Source organism: Ahaetulla prasina, chromosome 2 (assembly GCF_028640845.1).
Source record: "Ahaetulla prasina isolate Xishuangbanna chromosome 2, ASM2864084v1, whole genome shotgun sequence".
Classification (NCBI taxonomy): Eukaryota; Metazoa; Chordata; class Lepidosauria; order Squamata; family Colubridae; genus Ahaetulla; species Ahaetulla prasina.
The window spans coordinates 77,586,502-77,610,515 of NC_080540.1; the positions used below are offsets into that span (position 1 = coordinate 77,586,502).

Sequence of the window (24,014 nt, forward strand, 5' to 3'; positions counted from 1 at the left end):
AAATAATGCAGTGCAGTACGAAATAAAACACAGGAGACTTAAGTCCTTGTTCAAATCATTGGTCTTCAGTAAATCAGAAGCTATCCTAAGGAATATATTTTAATTTAAGCATTCTTTCAGTTGGAAGAAGATGACATTTTATAAATAGAACAAGTAACAGGTTATTTTCTCAATTGGGTTCCTTTAAATAATTTTTTTTTCTGTGAAAAAAGATGTGTGATGTTCTATTTCATGTCAGAACAAATAGGCATATTCCACAGCTAATGAAACTGTTAAAAAGGCTTATTACTAGATACTTCTACTCAGACTGCAGTGAGTAATTCTTTGGTCTCGTAGTGAATTATTTTTCTTTCCTAGACAACCCTTAACATATTGTGACTTATTACTACAGCTATTAAAGTTCACTGTCAAACAGATTCATAGAATCAGATTTGAAAGGGACCGAAGAAGTCATCTAGTCCAATCCACAGAGTCTTGGATCCACCATAGCATGTGTGATAGATGAGCTTTCAACTACTGCTTGAATACATTAGTGAAGGAAAACTTACCACTGGCTGATAAGTAATACAATCAGGAAGTTCTTCCTGGTGTCTAACCTGAACCTGCTTCACTGTAGAACACCTTTGGTTCTTTCCTCTGGGGAAATGGTATAAATCAATTCTCTCATCTATGAAACAACTTCTTGATTGTATTACTTGTAAGTGGAACAGTTACTTCCTATTATCTGGACTGTGTTCCTGTTAACACACTCTGAGATAACATTTTCCTTTTTAGTAGCTGCACCACAATGCTGGTTTTGTTTAACTTGTGGTCAACAATACCCAGATTCTTTTTACATACACCACATCAGGTTTTTCCAATCCAAGCTTTCCATCAAGAAACTTAATTTTGTGAAGCATAATGTCATTCTTTAAATTTCAAGTTAATGATTTTACATCACTTATTCAAAATACTGCATTCCAGTCATTCCCAATCTAAATATTTAAACTAAATAATTAGTTTATAGAAATTAATAATCTCAAGAATATATTCTGCAGCTTGATTTCTGAAATTCATTCTTTTCAGTTTAGCGCCAATCATTTAAATGAAATTACAGAGAGTTTAATACTATCTAATGGGAACATTTATCAGTGCTCTGGTACTTGACCATTCTGCATAGTTATAATGGTGATATTATTGATAAAATGCTAAATTTGGCAAAATGATATATTTGGCCAGTGTAGCATCTCTCTCTAGCACAATTGAGAGGCCTAGAGGATGATGTCCACATTGTTATGTGCCTGTTCACACTTTGGAGACTAGAGAACAGAGTACCAATCAGCTACTAGAAGGTCTTTCAAACTGAAGAGACTTGACTTTCTGTTAGCTGGCCTCAATCCAAAAGTGTAAGCTTCTGTAATTGTTATTTCAAGTGTTGGAGAAGCCAGAGTGCAATATTCATGAAACCGTCTGCCTCAGCCTCCACACTGGATAGTGCATGGTTATCACTTGGATACTGCAACATCCTAGAAATATGAAGAGACAGAGGCATCAGCTAATATACAATTACTTTGCTGATATTTCCCTCCTCCTCCTCCTCCTCATCATTTCAGCCTCATCTTCTCTCCAGATTATCATTTTCTTTTCTTCCCCCCCCCCAGTTGCATGTATTTCTGTTTTTCTCTGATTTCTCTGATTTCTTGTAGACCCCCAGGTTCTTCAATTCTCCCCAAGAGGCTTACCGGGTTGGAATACCCCTGGACCTAAGTGCACGGTAGTATTCCAAGCCTTGCTTGGGGGGAACACGTCTATCTTCTTCTCCAATCAACAGGAGAACTGGTGCTTGAACCTAAGGGAAAGAATGTAAGGTAGAAATCAGAATACTGAAAGTAAGAAAAAAATACAATGATCTGAGAGTAATGGATATACAAAAAGGGAAGGAAAGAAGTATTGTACCTTGTCAACAAACTGCATAGGTGAATGAAGCAGCATCTTTTCCCATTGTTCAGGAACTGGGAGAGCAGCTTGGTCATAGGGTAGCCCGACCTCAGTCATGCACCTAGAAGGAGCCACAGAGCAGGCATCAGTAATGACAGCATCTACTCAAAAGAGAGAACATAGTTGTTCATAAATACTCACCAATCAGGGATATCCGTGCTTCCAATCATGGAGGCCATATTGACTACAGGATTCCTGGTCACACAGGCTTTATATGTGCTGGGGTATTGGCCAATGAGATGGCAAGATAAGAAGCCTCCATGAGATCCTCCAAGCAAAGCTACTCTCTCTGAATCCAGAGGTTCCTTCTGTAGCATCTGCTCTACACAGAACTACAAGGAAAAGAAAAGGTTTACTGAGGGAGCAAGGATAACGGCATCTTGAATATACATGTGGACAAAGCAAGTCCAAATGTTTAGCTGAGTTCTGATAGGACTATGATTAGGTCGTCTCAATGTATACCTTGAAAATGACAAACTACATTTGGATAGGCCCTTGTGTTAAAGTTTCTTGTTCTGGTATATATAAGAACAAATATATTACACACATCTCTAAAGGAAGCATAGCCTCACAAGAACTTCACACATCCTACTGAGAGTTTGATTTGGCAAGGGAATATAAACAGCCATTCTCCTTGGTGACAGTTGAATCCCTTTCTTGCTTCAGTAAATATCTACATTTCTCCATGTAGTGAAGGTTTTGAACAGTCTTTTGGAAATGGAGGAAGGGACTTTCTTACCTGCACATCTTTGACATCCTGGCAGCCCACATTTCCTGGTAGTGAATCCACACTATCCTGGCCAAAGCCCAACGATCCTCGGTAATTCACTTAAAGGAAGAGAAAGCACAATATTAAGGTAGCCAACCTTTCTCTGGTTTCAAATGTATTTGTCTTAGTAAGATTTCACTACATTGAAGAATGCCTCCAATAATGTTAGAAGCTCTAGATTTTACTATCGGAATTAGCCTTGGCATAGCTCCAGTATCAAAAGACTCCAGCTTCCTGTAAATATGACTGTGTGGCTGAGACTGCTAAGAGATTATGCCAATGCACATCTGGAAGCACAAGGTTGAGGAAGCTTGTATTTTTAAAATAATGTCCACGTCAAGAGTACTGAACCGACTATCACAGCACTATAATCTATCACTGCTTGCGTAAATACTTTGATGGCTGCCCAGGGCATGTATCTCTGACTACAGTCCTTATGCCAGATGACCCGGTGTCTGAAAGAGATTATTACTCACCCAACAGCACAGCAAATCCCATTCGGCAGAGCACTGCTGGATACAGCATCCAGGTGGTGGTGAACACTGAATGTGGGCCTCCTTTCAAGAAAAAGAATGGAGTCAAGCTCAGGTGAATGGTGAGGGAATGATATCACAGGACCAGGATGAGGGAAGGGAACAAGACAAGCAACTTACCATGTGGTGACACCACTAACGGAAGTTTGGTTTGCTCTGGTACTTGAGTGGGCTTGAGTAGTATTGCTTCAAAATCTAGGCCTCCTGGGAATACAGGAAATAATTTGCAGATTAAGGAAAATCATGATCAGTCTTCCAAGTTTTTATGTAGAAAGGCAACTCATATTGAAGCATAAAAATATGGTTAAATTGGTCCAAAATTTCCCCTCAGGATACTCACTGTACTGGGGATTGTCTTGATCTGGAGAAGGTTGGAGAATATGGACATCCCAATTAATACCTTGAATTGGGCTGGTTTCTTCTAGACATACCCAGTTCACGTCTGCTTCCTTGCCTGAAGGAGGCAGAAAAGCTACCATCTGCAGCAAGATAAATTATTAAAAGAGATATCCAGCATTAGATCCTCTTTTGTTTGATTAATAATATTTGGATATGCAGAGTTTAAACTGATGTTGGGTGGAAAGAATGTTACCATACCCCACAACCCCCCCCTCCTCCCCTCAGGAGAAAAATGTGGCAGCGTCTGGAAACCTCAAGTCTAATATGGTTTCCAGGCCTGACATAAGCATGATGTTGAAGCTGAAGGATTTCCAACATAGGCCACACAGAACTTACAAGCACAGGAGGAGAGTTAGGAGTGGAGAATTTGGCCACCATCAGATCTCTGTCAATGGTAAGCAGCGCCCAGCTTCCAAGAGAAGAGCCTAGTTTAGGAAAGGAAAAAAATAATATCAATGCTTCTGTCTGGGTAATTTCCTTATTCAAGCAGAAGTATGCCTATCTTGCCAGTTTGGTTCTAAGCTAATATATTAGAATTTTTTCCATGGGATTTCTCAGCTAGGTAACAGCATCTGGTTACTGGGATAAGGAAAATTTTATACTTACTTTTGGTGAGTGAACATACACTTTTTGATGTCATATCCACCACAATGAGCTCCTAGGGAAAAACCAGCATATGAAGGATGTACTGTACATACACACACACACACATATATATTCATATATACCATACCACAACTTAAAACAAATTAAATACGTGAGACTAATATAGAAGAGAAAGGAAAATAAAGGAAAGACAACAAATGCCAGGACCCACATAACCCATAACCATCTCTACAAATGTCCTTAGACATTAAACCTAGATCAGTTTGGAACCCTCCATGTGACTTTAAGTTTAGATTATTCCTTGACTCAGCAGACCTGATGCTTAAAAATCATCTATCTGGAAGAATCTTTAGAGGATAGCCAGATTGGATACATTTAGTTTGTGCAAATATTCTTGGCTCAGCCTAAAAATCCAGCAATATCCTTACCTGCCTGCTGCGCTGAGTTGTGTCCAGCACAACTCTTTGACTGTCTGCTGCCCAACAATGCTCAGGCAGTGCTGTGCTATAGATTCCAGCAAATCCATCTGCAAAAGAGAGCAAATTCATGCAGGCAGCAGCTGTTTTCATGAAGTTAGACAGAAAGGCTCCATTGGGAACTATATTTCACCAGGTTCTCTAAACGTTCAGCATTCAACATATTTAAGATAGATATGTGCAGGTGTTCACGAATCCCCTTTTGTTTTCAGGTTAGCATTTTCCAGTTTTTCGGGGGAGGGGGAAAGACGTCATAGATTGGCCTATTCGAATAAGTATTATATTTAGTAACGTGAGGAAAATAAGGTATTCTTTTCAGCTTTTATTTTTAAAGAAAATATGAAACATGTATGGGTTGGGCTTTATTTATTTTACAAGTATTCCCTTTTTAAGCACTTCCTAGACTGGCAATGTAAACATATTAACATGGTCCTTCCAAGAAGTGCCAGAGAAGGGAAGAAGCTCTTATAAAAAATACCCGGCAGTACTATAAGTATATCAGGTTGAAAGGTTAAAAAACAAAAGCCTGGAAGGAATTCTAAAGTCATCCCTTGCATTAAAAAAAATGAATGCCATTTCCCAGCCACTAAATTATTTCTTGTTTTTAGAAGGCAGAATTAAGGATAGATCTTTTGTATCTAATGCTCCTCCTGTCTCAGTTTCATATGGAGCAAAAAATCCAAGAGGAATTATTTTATATCCATAGTTCAGAATTTATTTATTTATTTTATTTGATTTTTATACCGCCCTTCTCCCGAAGGACTCAGGGCGGTGTAAATGTCATTTGTATCACATTACTCACCCTGGATCTGTCGAGGGACAATATCCACTATCACGGAAGTGAGCTTTGTGTACCAGTCATACTGAAAAAAAGGTTGAAAGGTATCAGACTGGGATGTGGCAAGAACAACTTCCTGGTCTCTCAAATTAAGAAATGTCATGGAAAGCTATGTTCCTAACCACTAGGAATCAGAATAGAATGAGGTGGTGTATGAATGAGAAAATATGTAGAATAAATAAAGTGAAACTTCATAAATCCATTGAAATACTTCTCTTGCAGCAAAAGATATCATCACTTCCAAGTTTGGAAGATCAAACAAAATTGTTGCAGGTAGGAAACACTTGACCTCATCCTCCTTACTTTCATTACAGACTTCTGCCTCCATTTCTCACAAGGTTGTTGAAGAAGCAACCCTCCTAATCCATAACAGCCACCCCAAACTCCCAGAAGTTCTTAGTCTAATCAGATCAAACTAAACTCAGGATCATTTAGAACTCTGACCACAATATGTGAGGTTCAAATGGTCGAGACTACAAAGAGCTGAAGAGTTCTGTACAAATTAAAGACTAAATAAATGACTTGGCTAGATGTAATCAGGTCACCTGAAATAGTTTCTGTGCCAATGGTTCAAAATTAATGCTCACCATGCAGATACGGCTACATTGCTGATGAGGTCCAGAAGCCTGATTCTCCAGGTATACGATGCGACACTGGTCTGGGCTCAACCGTGGAGACCAAATGGCTTTGTTGTCCTCTGACAACAGCTCTGTAATAGGAGGGGAGGTAATGACGTAAGAGAAATCACCACCAGAATGCACTGACTGAGAGATAAGATGGATTCCTGTACTCACCACATTGACCACCTGTCAGATCGACATGGAAAAGTGATGATCTGGGGGCAGAAGGGAAACAGCTGGTGGTAATGTAGGAAGGGATCATATAAGACTGGTCAGGAAAAGGGTAGAGAGATACCTTTCTTTTAAAATTAAGCTACTGTTTTATTCAACCCTTAAATAGAAAAAGAAATATTATGCCTTGTCCAACTGAACCCCGTCCCCAATGATCTTAGAAATGGACAATACTAGAATTAAAATTAACCCCTATGTATATTGGGATGTTCCTTCATCACCCTGGATGGCAGATATCACAACTCATAAAAACTATAATGCCCTTTCCCTTTAAATGCTTTTTTTTTTTTGGAGAAAACCAATACTATACCCCAAATTATCCTGGGTGAAGGGACTTCTAAAGCTTTCCTGAGTTTATCTGCTTAATATTGGATTTTATACACCTCTTGAGGTATAGACAGTCAAGTCCCACTTGGATTTCTCCTCCAGTTTTGGAAGGAAACTCACCTGCGATTGATGCAGTACTTCAAGCCTAGACGGAAAGGCTCATGATACCAGCCAGTGAATACTACTCCAGTGTCATCTGGAGTCCAGAAAGCCTTGAAGCAGAGAGAAGACAATGTTAAGTTTGTAGAGGTGGGCAAAGTTAAGATTTTACTTCAGAAACCATCTTTCAGTATAGCATAGCTTGGGGGAAAAAAAGCAATATTTGCAATGAAACACAACCCATCCCTTTGTCTGGGAATCTGACGTGGGAGATATGCTATTCCCAGAAAGATATTTTCTCTCCCTCCCAAAGAAAGAATGAATGAATGAATATATGTGTGTGTGTATGTGTGTGTGTGTGTGTGTGTGTATATATGTATGTCTGTCTGTCTTTGGTTATTTGGGTTTTCTCCCGCGTAAAATTAGAAGTGTCTTGGCAACGTTTCGACAAAGTCTCATTCGTCATCTTCAGGGTTCAGCTTCATGCTTCTAGGAGCAATGTGTGATCGCAGCTCTTTCTTCCTTTTAACTGCTAGTGGGGGTTTGAACTGATTGGGTGGGAGCTTGGCTGTGTTCTGATTGGATGGGGGTTTTTTTGTGCTCTGATTGGCTAGGGGTACAAAAGAGCACAAAAAAACCCCCATCCAGTCAGAACACAACCAAGCTCCCAGCCAATCAGTTCAAACCCCACTAGCAGTTAAAAGGAAGAAACAGCTGTGATCACACATTGCTCCTAGAAGCACGAAGCTGAAGCCTGAAGATGACGAATGAGACTTCGTCGAAACGTCGCCAAGACACTTCTAATTTTACGCGGGAGAAAACCCGAATAACCAAAGACCTACATTACAAACACACACACGGCATTATATAGCAGTTTTTATTTCTTCTGTTCAGTTGTGTCTAATTCTTGGCAACTGCCTGGACAGGTCCCTGCAGTTTTCTTGGCAAGGTTTTTCAGAAATGGTTTGCCATTGCCTTCTTCTTAGGCCCGAGAGAAAGTGACTAGCTCAAGTCACCCAGCTGGCATTGTGCCCAAGGCAATACACCATCTAGAACTCACCATCTCCCAGTTCCTAGCATGAAGCCTTAACCACTTCACCAAACTGGCTCTTTCTGAAGTAGTTGTAGCATAGCTAGTATATTCTTTGCAACAAGATATAGCAAGCATATATAAATTCAGCCATAATTAAGCTGCAGGTAATCAACCACCCCCAATTCCAAGTGCTCTGTACTGACCTGACCAGGTGAGATGTATTCTGGAACACCTTCTAGCACAGAAACATTGTTACTCTCAATGTCCAATACACACAGTACAGGGATACTCTTAGCCACCAGAGTTTCCCCCCAGTCTTCATAAAATACAAACTGCTCTCCCTGAGAAAGGCAGAAAAACAGAATAAAAACAGAGGCATCCTAGATACATGGCCTGCTAGCAAAAGGATTCTCGCTTGTCTGGAAAATGGCCATGATTCATAGTACTTTTCTAACTTTACATCTATCAAGACCAAGAACGTTTTAAGGCATAGCTTTCTTAAGAATGCAATAATTTTACAACAGGTCACAGCATCTTAAACTGCTGTAGAAGATTGTTGCTCCTCCAGAACAGACCAAGACAAAGGCATCAGATTCCCAAAGTATCACATTAAAGCTATTTTCACAATGGGAAAAATAATGTGATGCCTTCTCCTGGACGCCGATATCAAGTATTGCACACCCACCAAGGACTTTCATTCAAAAGAACAGGCAACAACATGAACACTTCTTAAGAAACTGGATAGAAGATGAATGCTATACAGAATTTGAAAATCAGGCTCCTGGCTGATTTAATGACATAAAAATCAAAGCACTCAAAACAGACCTATTCAGGTTATCAGGTTGCTCTTTAAAAGTTGGTTCTCAAACTGATAATAAGTTAAGTAGCAGTTACCAAAAGAATGAACAGATGCAGATACTCATAAAAACAATTTTTAAAAAAATCTGCATTCGTGGAAATGGGAGCTTTCAGTCTCCTCTACTCTAGGGCTTTAAGAAACCAGAAGAGAGTTTTGTCACTATAAATTGTCTATATATTTTGTCTATAAATTGTCTCTATATTGGAGGCTCATCTGAAAGTCAGGGATTTATTGAACGTTGTACAACTTCCCTTTGATGGATGAATTACTAATCAGAGTCCTGAAAACCGCAGCTGACTGTTGGGGGCGAGTCATTGGCCCCAACAGAAAGGGTGCGCAACTTGGGTGTTCTCCTGGATGGACGGCTGTCGTTTGAAGACCATTTGGCGGCCGTTTCCAGGAGAGCTTTTTACCAGGTCCGCCTGGTTCGCCAGTTGCGCCCCTTCCTTGACCAGGATGCCTTATGCATGGTCACTCACGCTCTTGTCACTTCTCGTCTGGATTATTGCAATGCTCTCTACATGGGGCTACCCCTGAAGTGCACTCGGAGGCTTCAGTTAGTTCAGAATGCAGCTGCGCGGGTGATTGAGGGAGCCACACATTGCTCCCGTGTAACACCGCTCCTGCGCAGTCTGGCTACCTGTGGTATTTCGGGTGCGCTTCAAGGTGTTGGTTACCACCTTTAAAGTGCTCCATGTCTTAGGGCCTGGGTACTTACGGGACCGCCTGCTGTTACCTTATGCCTCCCACCGACCCGTATGCTCACACAGAGAGGGTCTTCTCAGGGTGCCGTCCGCCAAGCAATGTCCGCCAAGCGGCCCCCAGGGGAAGGGTCTTCTCTGTTGGAGCACCTACCCTCTGGAACGAACTTCCCCCTGGTTTGCGTCAATTACCTGACCTTCAGACCTTTCGCCGTGAATTGAAAACGAACTTGTTTATCCAAGCGGGACTGGCTTAATTTTTTTAACTTTTGAATTTTAATAATTTTAATTGGGGTATTTTTATGAATTTTATGGGTCAAATTTGACGGTTTTAAATTTTCGGCCATTTATGGAATATGTTATTTTAATTTTGTTTTAATTTGTATATTGTACTGTTTTTTAATCTGGCTGTACACCGCCCTGAGTCCTTCGGGAGAAGGGCGGTATAAAAATCTAAATAATAAATAAAATAAATAAAACTTGCTTTTTTGCATTAACTATTTCCTGTCCAGATTGTTAAAAGGATAGTGTGACAGCTTTTCTAGATCAAGGAAAACAGAAAGGCTTGCTTGCTGGGAAATCATAAAAGGGAACGTCCACCCCACCTTCACTGCTCTGTCTCGTTCAGTCTTGGCCAGTTCCTCTTCAGTATTCAGCTCTGGGGCTCTGGGCTTAAAGAAAGACTCGGTCTTGGGACGCTTCTTTTCTGCCACGTAGAGAAGGTGAGTCTCTGAGTGTGACCAGGCCAAACAGCCAAACTGATCTGGGAATAGAAGATGATACCTGGTAGGCTCAAGTGTGTGCATTTTCTTCCCTAAAGCTGTATCCTATTAGCTTCGTATCAGAAACCAACAGCATAGTGGGCATAGTTTTAAAATGTTTCTATCACCCAAACATGATTTTGGATTCGCTAAGCCATCCCTGAACTATATTAAAAGACTCAAGACTTTCTTTTCCAAAATTAACCAAGGTTTTCCTACTATTTGCCATTATACAGAGTGGTCTCTTGCCTCTTAGGAACTGAAACAGAAACTTATACAAAGCCTTACCATCATCATATACTTGGCCATGCTTCTCTAGAGCTGTCAACTCAATGCTCTTTACTTTCCGGTTTTTTTCCCAGACCTACAAGAGCAGATACACTACAGTTTAGCTCACAGAGCCATTTCCTCACTGAAATCACTAATTAAGGCTTCCCTGACAATGGCGTCAGGGTGGGAGAAAATGACACAATTTCCTTTCCTGCAGGAAAGTAAAACAACCCCCCCTCCCCCACAAATCATAGCTGCTGCAACATTGCTTCCGCAGACAGAAGCAATTTAAGAATGAGGCAAAAGGAAGAATGAAGGACTCCCGATTGCTACCGAGCCATGAAGCCTTACTGAGCAGGAGTGAAACAGGCCAATATACCTCCAGGAACTGTTTTTCCTCGCCTTTGCTATTGTTCATCTTTCGCACAACAGCTTTTTGAGTTCCACTTGGAGAATCCCGACTGAGCAGTCTAGGTGGAAAATATATATAGATATACAATATATATTATATAAATATAGAATCATAAAATCATAAGGCGGGAGCGACCTGGGTGCTTTTTTATTTGTTTGTATACCACCTTTATTATTTTTTACAAATAATTCAAGGCACTGAATATATTCAATATACCTTCCTCCTCCTTTTTTCTCCACAACAACAAATCTGTGATGTGGTTGGCCTGAGATTGAGTGATAGGCCCAAAGTCACCCAGCTGGTTTTCATGGTTAAGGTGGGATTAGAACTCACAATTTTCCACTTTCTAGCTTGGTGCCTTAACCACTAGACCAAACTGACTCTTCAAAGCTGGCTTTTCAACAATCTCCTGCCTGGAGTGGGAATCCTCAAATTAGCCTGACCAATATATTCCACATGTTCCTTAGGTCAGCAGCAAGGATAGGCCAATGCAGTCTAGACTTACTCTCCTTTGACTTCAGTACAATTGCCTGAGGGGCCAGAATAGATGACGGACTGGTTGTCATGGAAAACGAGGTACTGACGGCAGAATTTCACATTTTCAGCTCTTTCCAAGTCCCGCTGTGACCACTCTGTAAGTAGAGATTTTACTATTATTTGATTTACCAAAGAGTCCTACTTCTGTCTAGTCTGGCACAATAGAAAATAGCCTCCTTCACTGAATGCAAAGAACTGCTATCAGAATTGGATTCACACACTGCATCAAGTTATCAAACAGATTCCTTAGCTTAGGTTTAATGTATTGTGTAAACCTCCCGATGCAGTGTGTTTTGATTAAGGAAATTGTCACCCATTATGCTTTCTTCAGTAAAACAGACTTTTTCACTTTTTTAGTGAAGTAGTTTAAAAAAAGTCCACCATCATCCAATAGGGGAAACACAAAAGAAGTTATCGTTATCAGTAATGACCTATCCTTCTCATCTTTTGTCTGCAACAGAAGCTCTTACAGCTACTGTTTTTGAGTTTTTAATCTCTTGGGATCATCAGGAAAGAAGAGAGATGTCAATCAAACCCAGAGCTAGAAAAAAGTAATGCTTATGCTTAGTCTCCTGATTTATTTTGTTTATGGGATTGAGGGCCCAATGTTACATTTGACCGTTGATAACAATATTGCCCAATGGCTATTTAAATTCCATTGTATACACCCAATGATGTGGGTTCAACTTTAAAGAGCTTACCTGTATAAATATTGCAATGTTTGCCACCATACTGAGTTGTTACTTCAGGCCCAATACAAGCATGGGAAAGCGAAGGATACTGGCTCAGATCACGGTACAAAGCAGCTATTTCTTCTGTATCATTCAGCAACTATACATTACAAATATAAAGAAACAAAGGACCATAATTAGTCGTGATGGACTCAAGAGAAGGGCATCAGCAGCATGTTGCAACTAGCCATTTGCCCAAGTTTAGCAATCAACAGTGAAGGAATTATGTCACAGACTAATGCTTGGTACAGCAGCCACAAAAGCCTTAGAAAACATAATTAGCGTATATGTCTATACCTACAGTGATCAGAATCATGGAAGCGAAAGTTGGACTTTGAAGGAGGAGGATTGGAAGAGTATTGAGGTATTTGAATTTTGGTGTTGAATACCATGGCCAACCAAGAAAACAAGCCAATGGATCACTGAACACATCAACTCAAGAGTTCTCACTTGAGGTACGTATGACCAGGCTCAACTTATCCTACTTTGCACACATTATGCAAAGACCCAGCTTTCTGGAGAAGGCTCAAATGCTAGGAAAAGTGGAAGGGAAGAATATGGCAGAAGCAAGATGGATGGACTCAACTGCAGTAATAATGACTGCATCCTTGGGGGTCCTGAAAGAGGTTAGGGATAGATTGCCATGGAGGATATTTATCGCTAGGAGTCAAAAAAGACTTGATGGCACAAAGTCAAGTTATAAAAATGGTTTCCGAGTGAAAATCAGGGATCAGGAAATGCATGAGCTGGGAGCACTATGGCAATTTGCACCCAGCTAGCTGGGAAGTGTTGGCTCTTGATATAACAAACTTTGGCCTTCCGCAGGGCAAGAGGCCCAATCTATCAGGAGTTCCTAACCTTTATTCCGTCCCAAATCACTGGAATTATCACCATAAAGGGCAGAATCATATCAGTGCTATAGATAGAATACAGTTGTCTTTATCTTTTGTACAGGCTGAATTCAGATGGGACTGCTGAACTGAGTCCCTGATGCGAGGATGAACAGAGTGAATTGGCCAGATCAAAGCTACTTGCCAACTCAGCCCCACCTCATCTCATTCATTGCCACTCAGCTGGTTCACCAACAGGAACCTGTTGGATGGAAACTGACCGAAATGCATAAATGGTAACAGTAGCAGTAGCAGGAGTACTAAAATGCATAAAATTGACAGCAGGAGGCGGTCCTGGAGGCAGTTACCACAGGTGCTGCTCTATGAGGAGCAAGCAATCCCCCCCCCAAAAAAAATTGCAAACGATGAATTTTTAACAGTAGTGCTTCATTAGGACGGGCGTCAGCACAATCAAAGTAAGTTTAGCTCCTGACATCTTTTATTCCTTTGAGGATAAAGATCCCGTTGAATGGCTATGAGAAGAGACTTTTTTCCCAATGGAAAAGGAGATAAACTGACGCCCTCTCCGTTGGTCGCTTTCTCGCAGCAAGCAGCCATCAAGGAAAAAGGTGTCTTTCTACCTGTGACATGCACAGAAAGGTTTCACCTGTTGAGCTTCGCGCTATGTGATATTGGAGGTATTGGAAGAGGGACCAAGGCAGCCTTCCCAGGAACAACACGGAATGAAAGGAGAAGAGGAACGCCAGCCCGCCTGCCCCCCTCCATCGCTCTCGCTCCAAGCGGGGGGCAAGAGCTACTTACGCCATCCCCACCATCACACTACGGCCTTTGGGGAAGCGCCGTGCAACAGGCCTACCCACCCGCCGTTCACCGACACGCGTGTCCGGCCCCTGACGATCCCTCACCGGGGGTTCCATGGCTCTCTGATCGTCGCCCCGATTCCCGAGAAGTCGCGGAAGCTCCAGTTCGGGTCCCCTCGAGCAGGAGGAGCATCGCCTTGGAGCTACTTTGTTATGATTGGTTCCGGACCTGTCCGTCAAATAGAGCCAGTCAGCCAGCCCGCAGAGAGGAGCTGGCAAGTTTTCCTCCACCCGGAGAAACGGTTCAGTCCCATCCAGGGCGGGCCGAGGGGCAGCTGGGCGGGGACGCGCAGCCTTTGGATCCAAGACATCGTAAGTTTTGCGTCCTTTGCCCAATCCGCTCAGAGGAAGGGCGGGGCTTACTCCCCCCCCCTTTTTTTTTTTGCAATGGAAAGCCAGCAAAAACCTTTAGCCACTTAAACGTCAGATGCCAATAAAAACAGCGTTTGGGAAATGTTAGGATTAGGGAGGGAGCTGGGCGCGGCTTCAAGAGCTGCGCGTCCTTGGAAAAAAGGTGCGGCTGAGCCTTTTTGAGAGGGGTGCTTGGAAGATACCACTAGGGGGGGGGGATGCCCGTTTTCCGAAAGGTGCGCACAGCTCATCTTTTAGCCCTGTATGACAGGCCGGAGTGAGATGGTTTCTTCCATATCTGAAGGAAGACATCATCTGCCCCAATCACTCCTGACCAATGTGATTCTTGGGAAGTAGCACTTAGCAATAGCACTTAGACTTATATATCGCTTCACAGTGCTTTACAGCCCTCTAAGCGGTTTATTTATTTATTTAATTTTTTATTTATTTCGTCAAGCATGTAATAGGTAACAGATATAAGCATAAACATAATTATGAATACATGAAATGGATACATATAAAAGGGAACATTAGGACAGGTACGGGGCGTTCATGCTTATGCACGCCCCTTAAAGACCTCTTAGGAATAGGGTGAGGACTACAGTAGACAGTCTAAGGCTAAAGTTTTGGGGATTTGGGGAAGAAACCACAGAGTCAGGTAGTGCATTCCAGGCATTAATGACTCTGTTACTGAAGTTGTATTTTCTGCAGTCAAGTTTAGTGCGGTTTACCACAAGTTTGTAATCTATTGTGTGCTTGTGCATTGCTGTGCTTGAAGCTGAAGTAGCCATTGACAGGTAGGACATTGTAGCAGGTAATTTTATGTTCTATGCTTAAGTCTGACTGAAAACGGTGAAGTTCTAAATTGTCTAATCCCAAAATTTGAAGTCTGGTGGCAAATGGTATTCTGTTGCGAGCAGAGGAGTGGAGGACTCTTCTCGTGAAATATTTCTGGACTTGTTCGATTGTATTAATGTCTGATATGCAATGCAGGTTGCAGACAGATGAACTGTATTCAAGAATTGGTCTAGCAAAAGTTTTGTATGCCCTGGTTTGCAGTTCAATATTACCGGAGAAGATATTGCCCCCCAGCAATCTGGCTCCTCCTTTTACCAACCTGGACGACTGAGTCAACCTTGAGCCGTTGAGACTCGAACTGCCAAACTGCTGGCAGCCTGCAGTCAGCAGAATTACACTGCAGTACTGCATTCTAACCACTGGGCCACCGTGGCTCAAGAGTACCACAGATTCCCTCCCTACCTACCCCGATTTCTTTTCTATAACATCTAAGATGGAAATAAACATTGGTTTTGATAGTGAAGCTCAAATAATATAAAGAGATAAGTAATATTAAAGCTGTTCAAGTTTTCTGTCATTATGCACACTGTCTTCCCTAGATGAACTTCACACACACTGTGAAGAGCTGCTTATCTAGAATCCCCCCTTCAGCTTCACATGATGTATTCTGCGTTCTAGAACTACAGGATGAAAAAAAAGAACCCCCCCCAATTCACTTCCCCCATACATGGCTGCTTCAGTGGTGGTGCTGAGACTTTACCTTTCTGCATGACGTTCGAGCCCTCTTAAAGTGTTGCGAGACTGTTTTAATGGAGGAAATCTGAGGGGAAAAACACCAATGGCAATAGCACTTAGATTTATATAGCGCTTTACAGCCCTCTCTAAGCTGTTTACAGAGTATTGCCCCCAACAATACTCTGGTGGCTCAGACTGCTAAGACAGTCTGTTATTAACACAGCTGCTTGCAATTACTGCAGGTTCAAGTCCCACCAGGCCCAAGGTTGACTCAGCCGTCCATCCTTTATAAGGTAGGTAAAATGAGGACCCAGATTGTTGGGGGCAATAAGTTGACTTTGTATATAATATACAAATGGATGAAGACTATTGCTTAACATAGTGTAAGCCGCCCTGAGTCTTCGGAGAAGGGCGGGATATAAATGCAAATAAAAAAACAAAAACAAAAAAAACAATCTGGGTCCTCATTTTACCCACCTCTGAGTCAATCTTGAGCTGGTGAGATTTGAACTGCTGAACTGCAGCTAGCCTCAGCTGAAGTAGCCTACAGTACTGCACTCTAACCACTGTGCTACCTCGGCTCAGTGGTGCTGCATTTGAAAAGGCCCAAAGTATTTTTTTTCCAAACTAGGTTTAAACTAGGTGTACACAGCTCTGGGTATTTTGCCTCATTTGCATTTCCCAGAGATCTTTGGAATGATAACCAAAATGTCGTGGAGATAGTTATCAGGTGATGATAACTTAGAAGCTTAGCTCAGCATCTTATTTAGTGTGTTAGCAATTCTCCCTAATCAAAAGTGGAAAGCCATTTGTCAAAGCCTCTTCCAATTTAGTGTCTATTGTGTGTCTATGTCCCTGTCCTTTGGCTCATGCTTCATCAGTTAGGATGCTGCAGTTATAGTTTCTGTGATAGTATGGATATTTTACACTGCTTTAGATTTCATGATATGTTTTGGTTAGAGACTAAAATGTAATTGCTTCATCATTCTTGCTGTTAAACAAAAAAAAAAGTAAACATTAAATGTAACACACTAAAACTTGTAGTTTGGTTGGTTTGGGCCAATTATGGTTTGTTTTGTAAATCATAGTTAAACTTAGTACAGTATATGAAACCATGCACTGTTTTCATTGCAGCCTACTGATGTTTAGCAGATGGAGAATCATTCCTTACTGTGATTGTTTTCAGAATGGGGCATGAGAAAAGCATAAGGTCATTAGTCCCACTACCCCAGTTCCTCCTGAAATGCTTAACAAGGATAGAACTGCAGAGAATCTCAGCTGCTTAATGTCCCACTGGTTCTTTCTCTACCCCAAATTTTCACTGATGTGCTATATCTGATAGTGCCACATGAACTGGAGATTGATGAAGAGGTACCAAGGGATCCTGTCACAGAGACAGAAAGTGATCGACAAGCAAAGGAGGGGCCTAAAGGAACTCACTGAAGATTCCAAGGAAGCGACTGAGCTAAATAAACAACATTAAAAGTTCTAAAGGAAATAATTGAGCTTAATAAATAGTAGCACATCATGAGGCCTCAACTTTTTAAGAATTTAGGATTAAAACTGGATAACACAACTTTCTTTATTTCTGGATATGTTGAAACTGCATTTCCCAGAATTCCTAAGCAGAATGCCTTTAGAAATTGCTATCCCAACATATTTCGGAAGTTTGGGTTTAGAAGGCTAGTGCAGGATGTATGTAAGCCAGTTTCATGGAGATAACAGAAGACAATGTTTCTTCTTTCTAAGGAGAGCTGTCCCTGGAAGCTGTTCATGAAGAGGGAGTACTGTCTTCTTCACTGAAGGAAGGGAAACTCTCCAAACCAGCATTTCTCAAACTTAGCAGGTATGTGGACTTTAACTCCCAGAATTCCCCAGCCAGCATTCTAACTATTCTATTCAGCATTCTGAAAGTCCAGACTATCATTAAGTGTTATAAGTGTTGTACCTTGATGAACATATCTTTTCTTTTATGTACAGTGAGAGCATATGCCCCAAGACAAATTCCTTGTGTGTCCAATCACACTTGGCCAATAAAAAATTCTATTCTATTCTATTCTATTCTATTCTGTTCTATTCTATTCACGTTGCTGAAGTTGAGAAAAACTGTTCTGTACAAAGGGAAGTGTCTCACTTTTTTTTTTTTTTTTTTTGGGCTGTCACCTTGGAAATAATTGCTTCATGACCCCATGGGGGAAAGAATGCACCTCTCTTGGCAAATAAAGGGTTCCTTTCCTCACTGTGTGCCAGCACTGCCTGTGTAGGCTTACATGTTCCTGTGCCAGTACAAAACGGGGAATAGCATGTGCCCCACGACTCCCACAGGAAAGCTGTGCAACTACTAATCTGCCAACCACTCTTTCTAAATTTGAATCTGGCACTAGATGACGTTGGCTATCAGCAGGCGTGAATCTCCTCTTTGCTTGCGGCTGTTGATGACAAAATTGGTCTTTTGGGGAGTGTCTTTTCCACTGATCTAGCCAGCAAACTCTCAGGGGTCAAGAGGTTTCTCCCTGTGAAAACTAATGACGAACTAGCCTCCTGAAAGTGTGGCTGGAGGCAACAAGTGACACATGCTGAATGACATGTCTGGCTTGAATCTAATCAGTAGAACAGCCACGCAAAGCCCTGGGTGGCAGATGTCTTGTTCAGGCTCTGAGTAGGAGCTGCATCCGTATGGAGGTGGGTGAGAAAAATCCAGGTACAGTAACACATAAGGGTAAGAGATTTCAGTGGGATGGAAGAGATTTATTGGAGCTCTGAGAAAAGACATTTCTCATTGTAAATTCATGCAGGCTTCCTATTGGAAGGAGCCTCGCTTGGGCATCTTCCTCCATATTGCCCATGAATATGCATGAGGCTTTGTGATAAGCCATGCCTGTGCTTCTATATGCAGGTATAGATGCATATGTGTGAAAACCCACACAATAGAAGCGGTTCAACAGCATGGATTCACTTTGGCAAATATACAAGTGCACTCAAATACTAAAAAAAAGTCAAAAACTCATCAAACATTTAAGTGATTTAGCATATCATAACTCAATAACAACGTATTGCTGATCCTGTCTTAAAATCTTATAAATAGATCCTGCTTATATAATTATAACATTATATAAAGGGATTTTTGTTTTGATTGTAACTTGTTACATTGTTTTTATATTAAGAGCCACTTAGAGTCCTTTGGAGTTGGATGGTGAAATCAATCAATCAATCAATCAAAATAGAATGATTTGATTTTTTGTTTTGTTTTAATTGTGGGTTTAATATGAGGATTTACTACCCCTTCTATCCCTTCTTCTCCCTCCATATTATTTTCTATCCCTTTCTTCTCCCTCCCTATTATTTTCCTCAGCCAAGTATTGTATGATTTTAAACTTTCCCTTTTCATCAGATTCCCATTGCTGACTTCCATTGATAGCTTAAGCAACCTACTGTTCCATCTGCTGTGTGCTCTGTCTTTCTTTCCCATCATTTGAACATGATGTTTGTAGTTCTGACTAGCAATTTTCATTGTGAAATGGAGAGGGGACATTTCTATTGTTGATCCAATGAGATCTTTCAATTTCCCTAGTCACTGTATTAGTGGCCAGACTACATGTCTGAATATTTTCTAGCATGATCCTATTCCAGTCACTTTTAGAGGAAGGTCATTAAGAAGTGCTCATCACATTTTTGTTGAGAAGCATATTTAAATGAACTTTTCTGGGAGTAACTGTCCAGTTGGTTGTTGAGCTAATTCTCCTTGGTGCTGTTAGGAGGTCTGCTGTCACCAGGCCTGTCTTTGGGCAAAGAAAATACAATGCAGCAACTGCTGCACATATTTACTCCTAAATAGCTGGAGAGCAAGAACAACTCCATAACACCACTATGGAACTTTGCTTGCAGAATTATAAAATGTCATTATGTTATTCCTCCTTAGAAATGGACTAAAATGATACGGTTCACATGAAGTAGGGAGTCCCATTTTGAGGGGAGTAAATTGGGAAAGAATGGCATCTTTATCTCTATCTCCTGCTAAATGACACTGTATGCATTGTGAAAAGCATACTGAGCATCTCCACATCTAATCAAATTAGAGACACCATACTATAGACCAGTATTTATCTTGCTAATAGCTGTTCTGATTCATAGCCTTGGGTTGCATCCAGGTATGCAAATGGCTTGAATGTCTAGCATGCAGTAAAAAGCCAAATAAGTTTTTACCAGCTTCATTTCAGGGAATCTTTTCATTTGATCCATATGTATTTACGTTATGGAAATGTGAAGGTTTGACTATTGTAACTACTGTAAATGCGGCTGCCATCCGTAACTATCCATTGTTACCATTGATATTTGGATCTGTACCAAATATTTTTTCTGTCTTAGAAGATTTGTCTCAAATATTAACAACACAAGTTCAGAACTATGCATATTAAACAGTGTCATTAATCGATTAATTATACCTGTGGTATAATATGGATTTATGGGAAGGTGTAGTTCAGAGATAGGAGAATGCCCATTGAGATTGGCACAGTATAAGTTTTGGGGTCCATTTGTATGAACATTGTCCTTTTCTTGACAGGAATGGATGCATATTAGTTATGCTTTTATGTTTTCTATCATATCATAATAAAGATAGGAAGACTAGTTTTCAATATGGGCTGCTAGTATTTAAGGCAGATACCCTTGCAATAAAACACAATCTGAGAGAAATCCCTTGGCAATAAGGGATAATTTACTTTCTTAGCACATTTGGCTTCAAAACAACCACAAACACATACAGTTGTATAAAATAGTGCTAAACAGAACAAAAAAGGACCCCTTTTGATTTAGAAAGAAGCATAGGTTACCAAGGAGACCTAACAACTCAAGGACAAGTGACAGTCATAGCACATTCGCATCCTAACAACTCCAACCATAACAAGAAATCAGATTATAGATGAAAACCTTGCTTGTACTTAATCATTTAAAAATATGGAAGTTTCACTGAATTTTTTAGCTTCACCCTTGTTGCTAGGTAACTTCCTATATTCTATCCAAGTGACTATATATCTCCTTAACTGTATTTTATATGTATTCAAGATTTTTTTAAAATTGTAACCTATATGTATTCTTGATCCTTAGGTCTGGTGACTTGCTGAACCAATAAAGAAAATAATACCTTGGATCCTTCCTGGTTGTTTTGGTATGATTGTTGGGCATCCAAGAACTACCATAATTCTTTGCTACTTGAATTATGAAACAGCCTTTTGAGATTTTTTTGAGCCACTGGTGTTTCTGTAACTTCCCCGCTGGTGGTGGAATGTGGTCTGGATGGCTTTGGTTTTCTTTTTGGTAGCTAGTGTGAACTTTGATCTAATCTGTGCATGGCAATCTGGATTGGCTTCATCTGCCATGTTTACTGGCAATTTTGCTAGAATGCAGTGACTAGTGTTTTCAAGCCTGACTTTTTAAACTTATTATTTTTGGGTGCTACTATTAACTCATTTGGGACTCCAAGAGGTTGAATGATCTCACATACTAAGGAAAACTCTACTAAGGTAGTCCTTCAAGTTCAGGTGTTTCTAGGAGTCAGAGATTAAGCTAAAGCACCTTGTAAATCATATCAAGTTCTTTTATTCTGTTTTCCACAGAAATACCTTGTAGGGCAACTTGCCATACGGAATCACAATACATGAGGTGTTACACTGAAATACTACAAGTTCTCACAGAGCACAGCAGGACACACACATCATTTACAATGTTCAGATAAAGGTCATTGCACTTACAACTGTAAACTTCTTCTTTTGTTTGATGGGTTGTTGGTTCTATACAGAACTCTGCCGCCTCCAAAATAATACAAAAAAAGAAAAAAAAAATTCGAAACTGAAGGCAGGAGGAGAGCATGGACGGTACATGTCATGTGACAGCCACAACAGCTTTATGGGACTCTGCTATGCTTTGCAAGAAGGAAAACAGTTCAGAAAAGTTAATTACAAACACCAGGCTTTGTTTGTTGATTTTGTTTTTTCTACACAAAAGCAAGAGTTGGCAGGTGTGCTGGTCATTGAGATGGAGCCCCCACAAAAGGGGACTGTGAGTTGATTGTTTTCTTGGGGAGTTGTTGTTTTTCTTCATACCATGTGAGACTTTTATTTTACATACTGTACAGGTATTTACAATGGAAGGGGTCAAGGGAGATTGTAGCAGCCACTGTTGAGAAAATCAATAGGGAACACAAATTCAGTCTAGAGTTCTGAAGAAGCATCCTCAGATTATGCACTTGTCATTGCTGGGAGCCTAAGAAAAAGAGAGGCTGGGTGGCTGGAAAGAAACTGGGTGAAAAAACATGCTTGTCCTTGCCAGATAGCTTGGCCTCTACATTTGGAACCAAATCCCTCTTCTCAGAATTCAGTGTGTGAGTGAGTGAATGAATGGTGGGAGTCTCACTGCTTCAGTTGGCCATTCTAGTTGAAATAACTTCCCAAAATGTATTGCATTTATCCTGAAAAGATGATGTACCCATATGTTAAATAAACTCTATATGTAAACCACACATGAGGAAGTTCTACTGGGAATATTAGTTTTAATCCTCCTGTTCTGTTAGAAATGATTTCCAGACTGCCCATTATTAAAATAATTCAAATATTCAGATAGTTTTGCACTTACTGCAAACCTAGACTGAAGCACTGGTATTAAACTAGAAGTTTGAGGTGAAATCTCTGCCACCAAGGCAGGTGTGCATTCCATGGAATTCATTTAATGCTTTCCTGAGCTATTTTTTTTTTCACTGCGGTAGAACAAAGGATAAGCTTCTTGTCTAAATCTTGTATTTTTGCTAGAAAAATAACCAATTCAGCAATGCTGGAAATTTACTGAAACACAATTAAATGTAAAAATCTAGCCTTTGTTTTCCTAAGTCTAACCAACTACAGAATCAAATGACCTATGCAGGAATCCACATTAAATACAATGGGTTAATTCCTCTGGTAAAAGGACTTCTGCAGATGAAGAGTTTTAAAGGCTACTGATAGAAAAAAATATTGTAGCTCAGGTGGGTTCCTTGGTGCTCTCTGGGTTTGGTTATTTCATTGCAAACATTTCATTACCAAACTAGGTAGCATTGGTGCACCAAATTCAGAAAGCACCGAGGACCCCATAGTTTTAAATGCTGCATGTGACACTAAACAAACTAGTCAACTACCTTTTAACTTAGTGCATTATGAAAGGCATGTGGTTATGTTATTGCACATTGTATTGTGCAAACACAAGCAATTGGTTGATTATAAGTAAAATTGTGGAGCAACACACAGCCAAGGAGTTTTTCCACCAAGTCCTGCCTCTTAGGAAATGACTAGCTTAACTTTAGAGGTTTCACACTCATTCAAACTACAGACAGAGCAGGCAAAGGAGATACTGCCAAGGGTCATACAGCCAATATGTATGCAGCCTGACTTAGAAGCTGAATTCTGTGGTCAGTATCCACTGAATAACCACAGATACAGCTTTCTACTTGCCCTTACAAAGGGCTACTAAAGGCGGAATGCTTGCCCTACCAGAGATCTGATACAACTGTACTGTTTTCATGGTCCATGAAGCTGATAGATTTTCAATCTGCCTTGTTTCACCTCAATCAACAGAGCCAGTGGGCATTTGTAAACCTTCTTCATGAACCTAAGAAACCAGAATCATGGGCAAATAAATATATATTCTAAGATATAGAGTCAAGATACGGAGAATATACTTTGAGCTTGTAGTAACCATGGAAGACTTTTGTTAGATTGCTGCTTAAAAAAATACCAAATTAGTGCTTTTATATGATGAGATATATCACTTTATATGCCAGTGGTCCAAAACAGTCTTAGAATAATAAGGCTTTTTTAGAATAACACACACTTACCTAAGGATCACATCATACACTTTTTTTAGTGTACAACTTAAGGTGTTTTAAGTGCAAGCAAAGGCAACACATGAGTATGTGAAACATATTCTCACATACTTTATATTAGATAGGAATTTTAGTCAAGCAGCTGGGATCAACTGTTGATTGTGCAAACCTGATACCTGGATGGTATCACTATGGCTAACATGAAACTACTCACTGGCCTAGCATTTCCCTTTACTAAATCTTATTTCAATCTCTGTGGGAAAAAGATATTTCTAAAATATACATGTCAGCAGTACTCCTGAAAAAATTGCCTTCTTGCACAGTGTGATTCAGAGCTTATTGATGTATTTGTAGCATTATACAGAGGTGACATTTAGGACCTGTAGCTTCCTTG

At 40.5% G+C, this 24,014-nt stretch overlaps 1 protein-coding gene and 1 long non-coding RNA gene across 6 annotated transcripts; one reads left to right on the forward strand and one right to left on the reverse strand.

Annotated features, from left to right (window-relative positions):
- Nucleotides 1–86: 86 nt before the first annotated feature.
- Nucleotides 87–14,114, reverse strand: LOC131190169 (acylamino-acid-releasing enzyme-like). 5 transcript variants are annotated; one of them, XM_058167229.1, is made up of 22 exons: nt 13,891–14,113; nt 12,150–12,279; nt 11,417–11,543; nt 10,879–10,969; nt 10,518–10,593; nt 10,074–10,231; nt 8,112–8,249; nt 6,897–6,988; nt 6,393–6,433; nt 6,186–6,307; nt 5,563–5,623; nt 4,713–4,810; nt 4,285–4,336; nt 4,015–4,103; nt 3,620–3,758; nt 3,400–3,483; nt 3,223–3,303; nt 2,717–2,805; nt 2,119–2,309; nt 1,936–2,038; nt 1,722–1,828; nt 87–1,505 (listed from the first exon to the last, which is right to left on the reverse strand). In XM_058167229.1, exons 1-22 carry the CDS (start codon nt 13,945–13,947, stop codon nt 1,403–1,405), a joined length of 2,229 nt encoding a protein of 742 aa, XP_058023212.1. In that variant the 5' UTR covers nt 13,948–14,113; the 3' UTR covers nt 87–1,402. The 5 variants fall into 5 exon arrangements, with proteins under 5 accessions (XP_058023212.1, XP_058023213.1, XP_058023214.1 ...); XM_058167230.1 differs by having other exon boundaries at nt 13,936–14,088; XM_058167231.1 differs by lacking the exons at nt 10,518–10,593; nt 10,879–10,969; nt 11,417–11,543 and having other exon boundaries at nt 13,891–14,114.
- An 18-nt stretch (nt 14,115–14,132) lies between these two features.
- On the forward strand, nt 14,133–22,438 carry LOC131190172 (uncharacterized). The gene is made up of 3 exons (XR_009153251.1): nt 14,133–14,202; nt 17,524–17,620; nt 20,878–22,438. It is a non-coding gene; the product is annotated as an uncharacterized LOC131190172 (long non-coding RNA).
- Nucleotides 22,439–24,014: the final 1,576 nt, after the last annotated feature.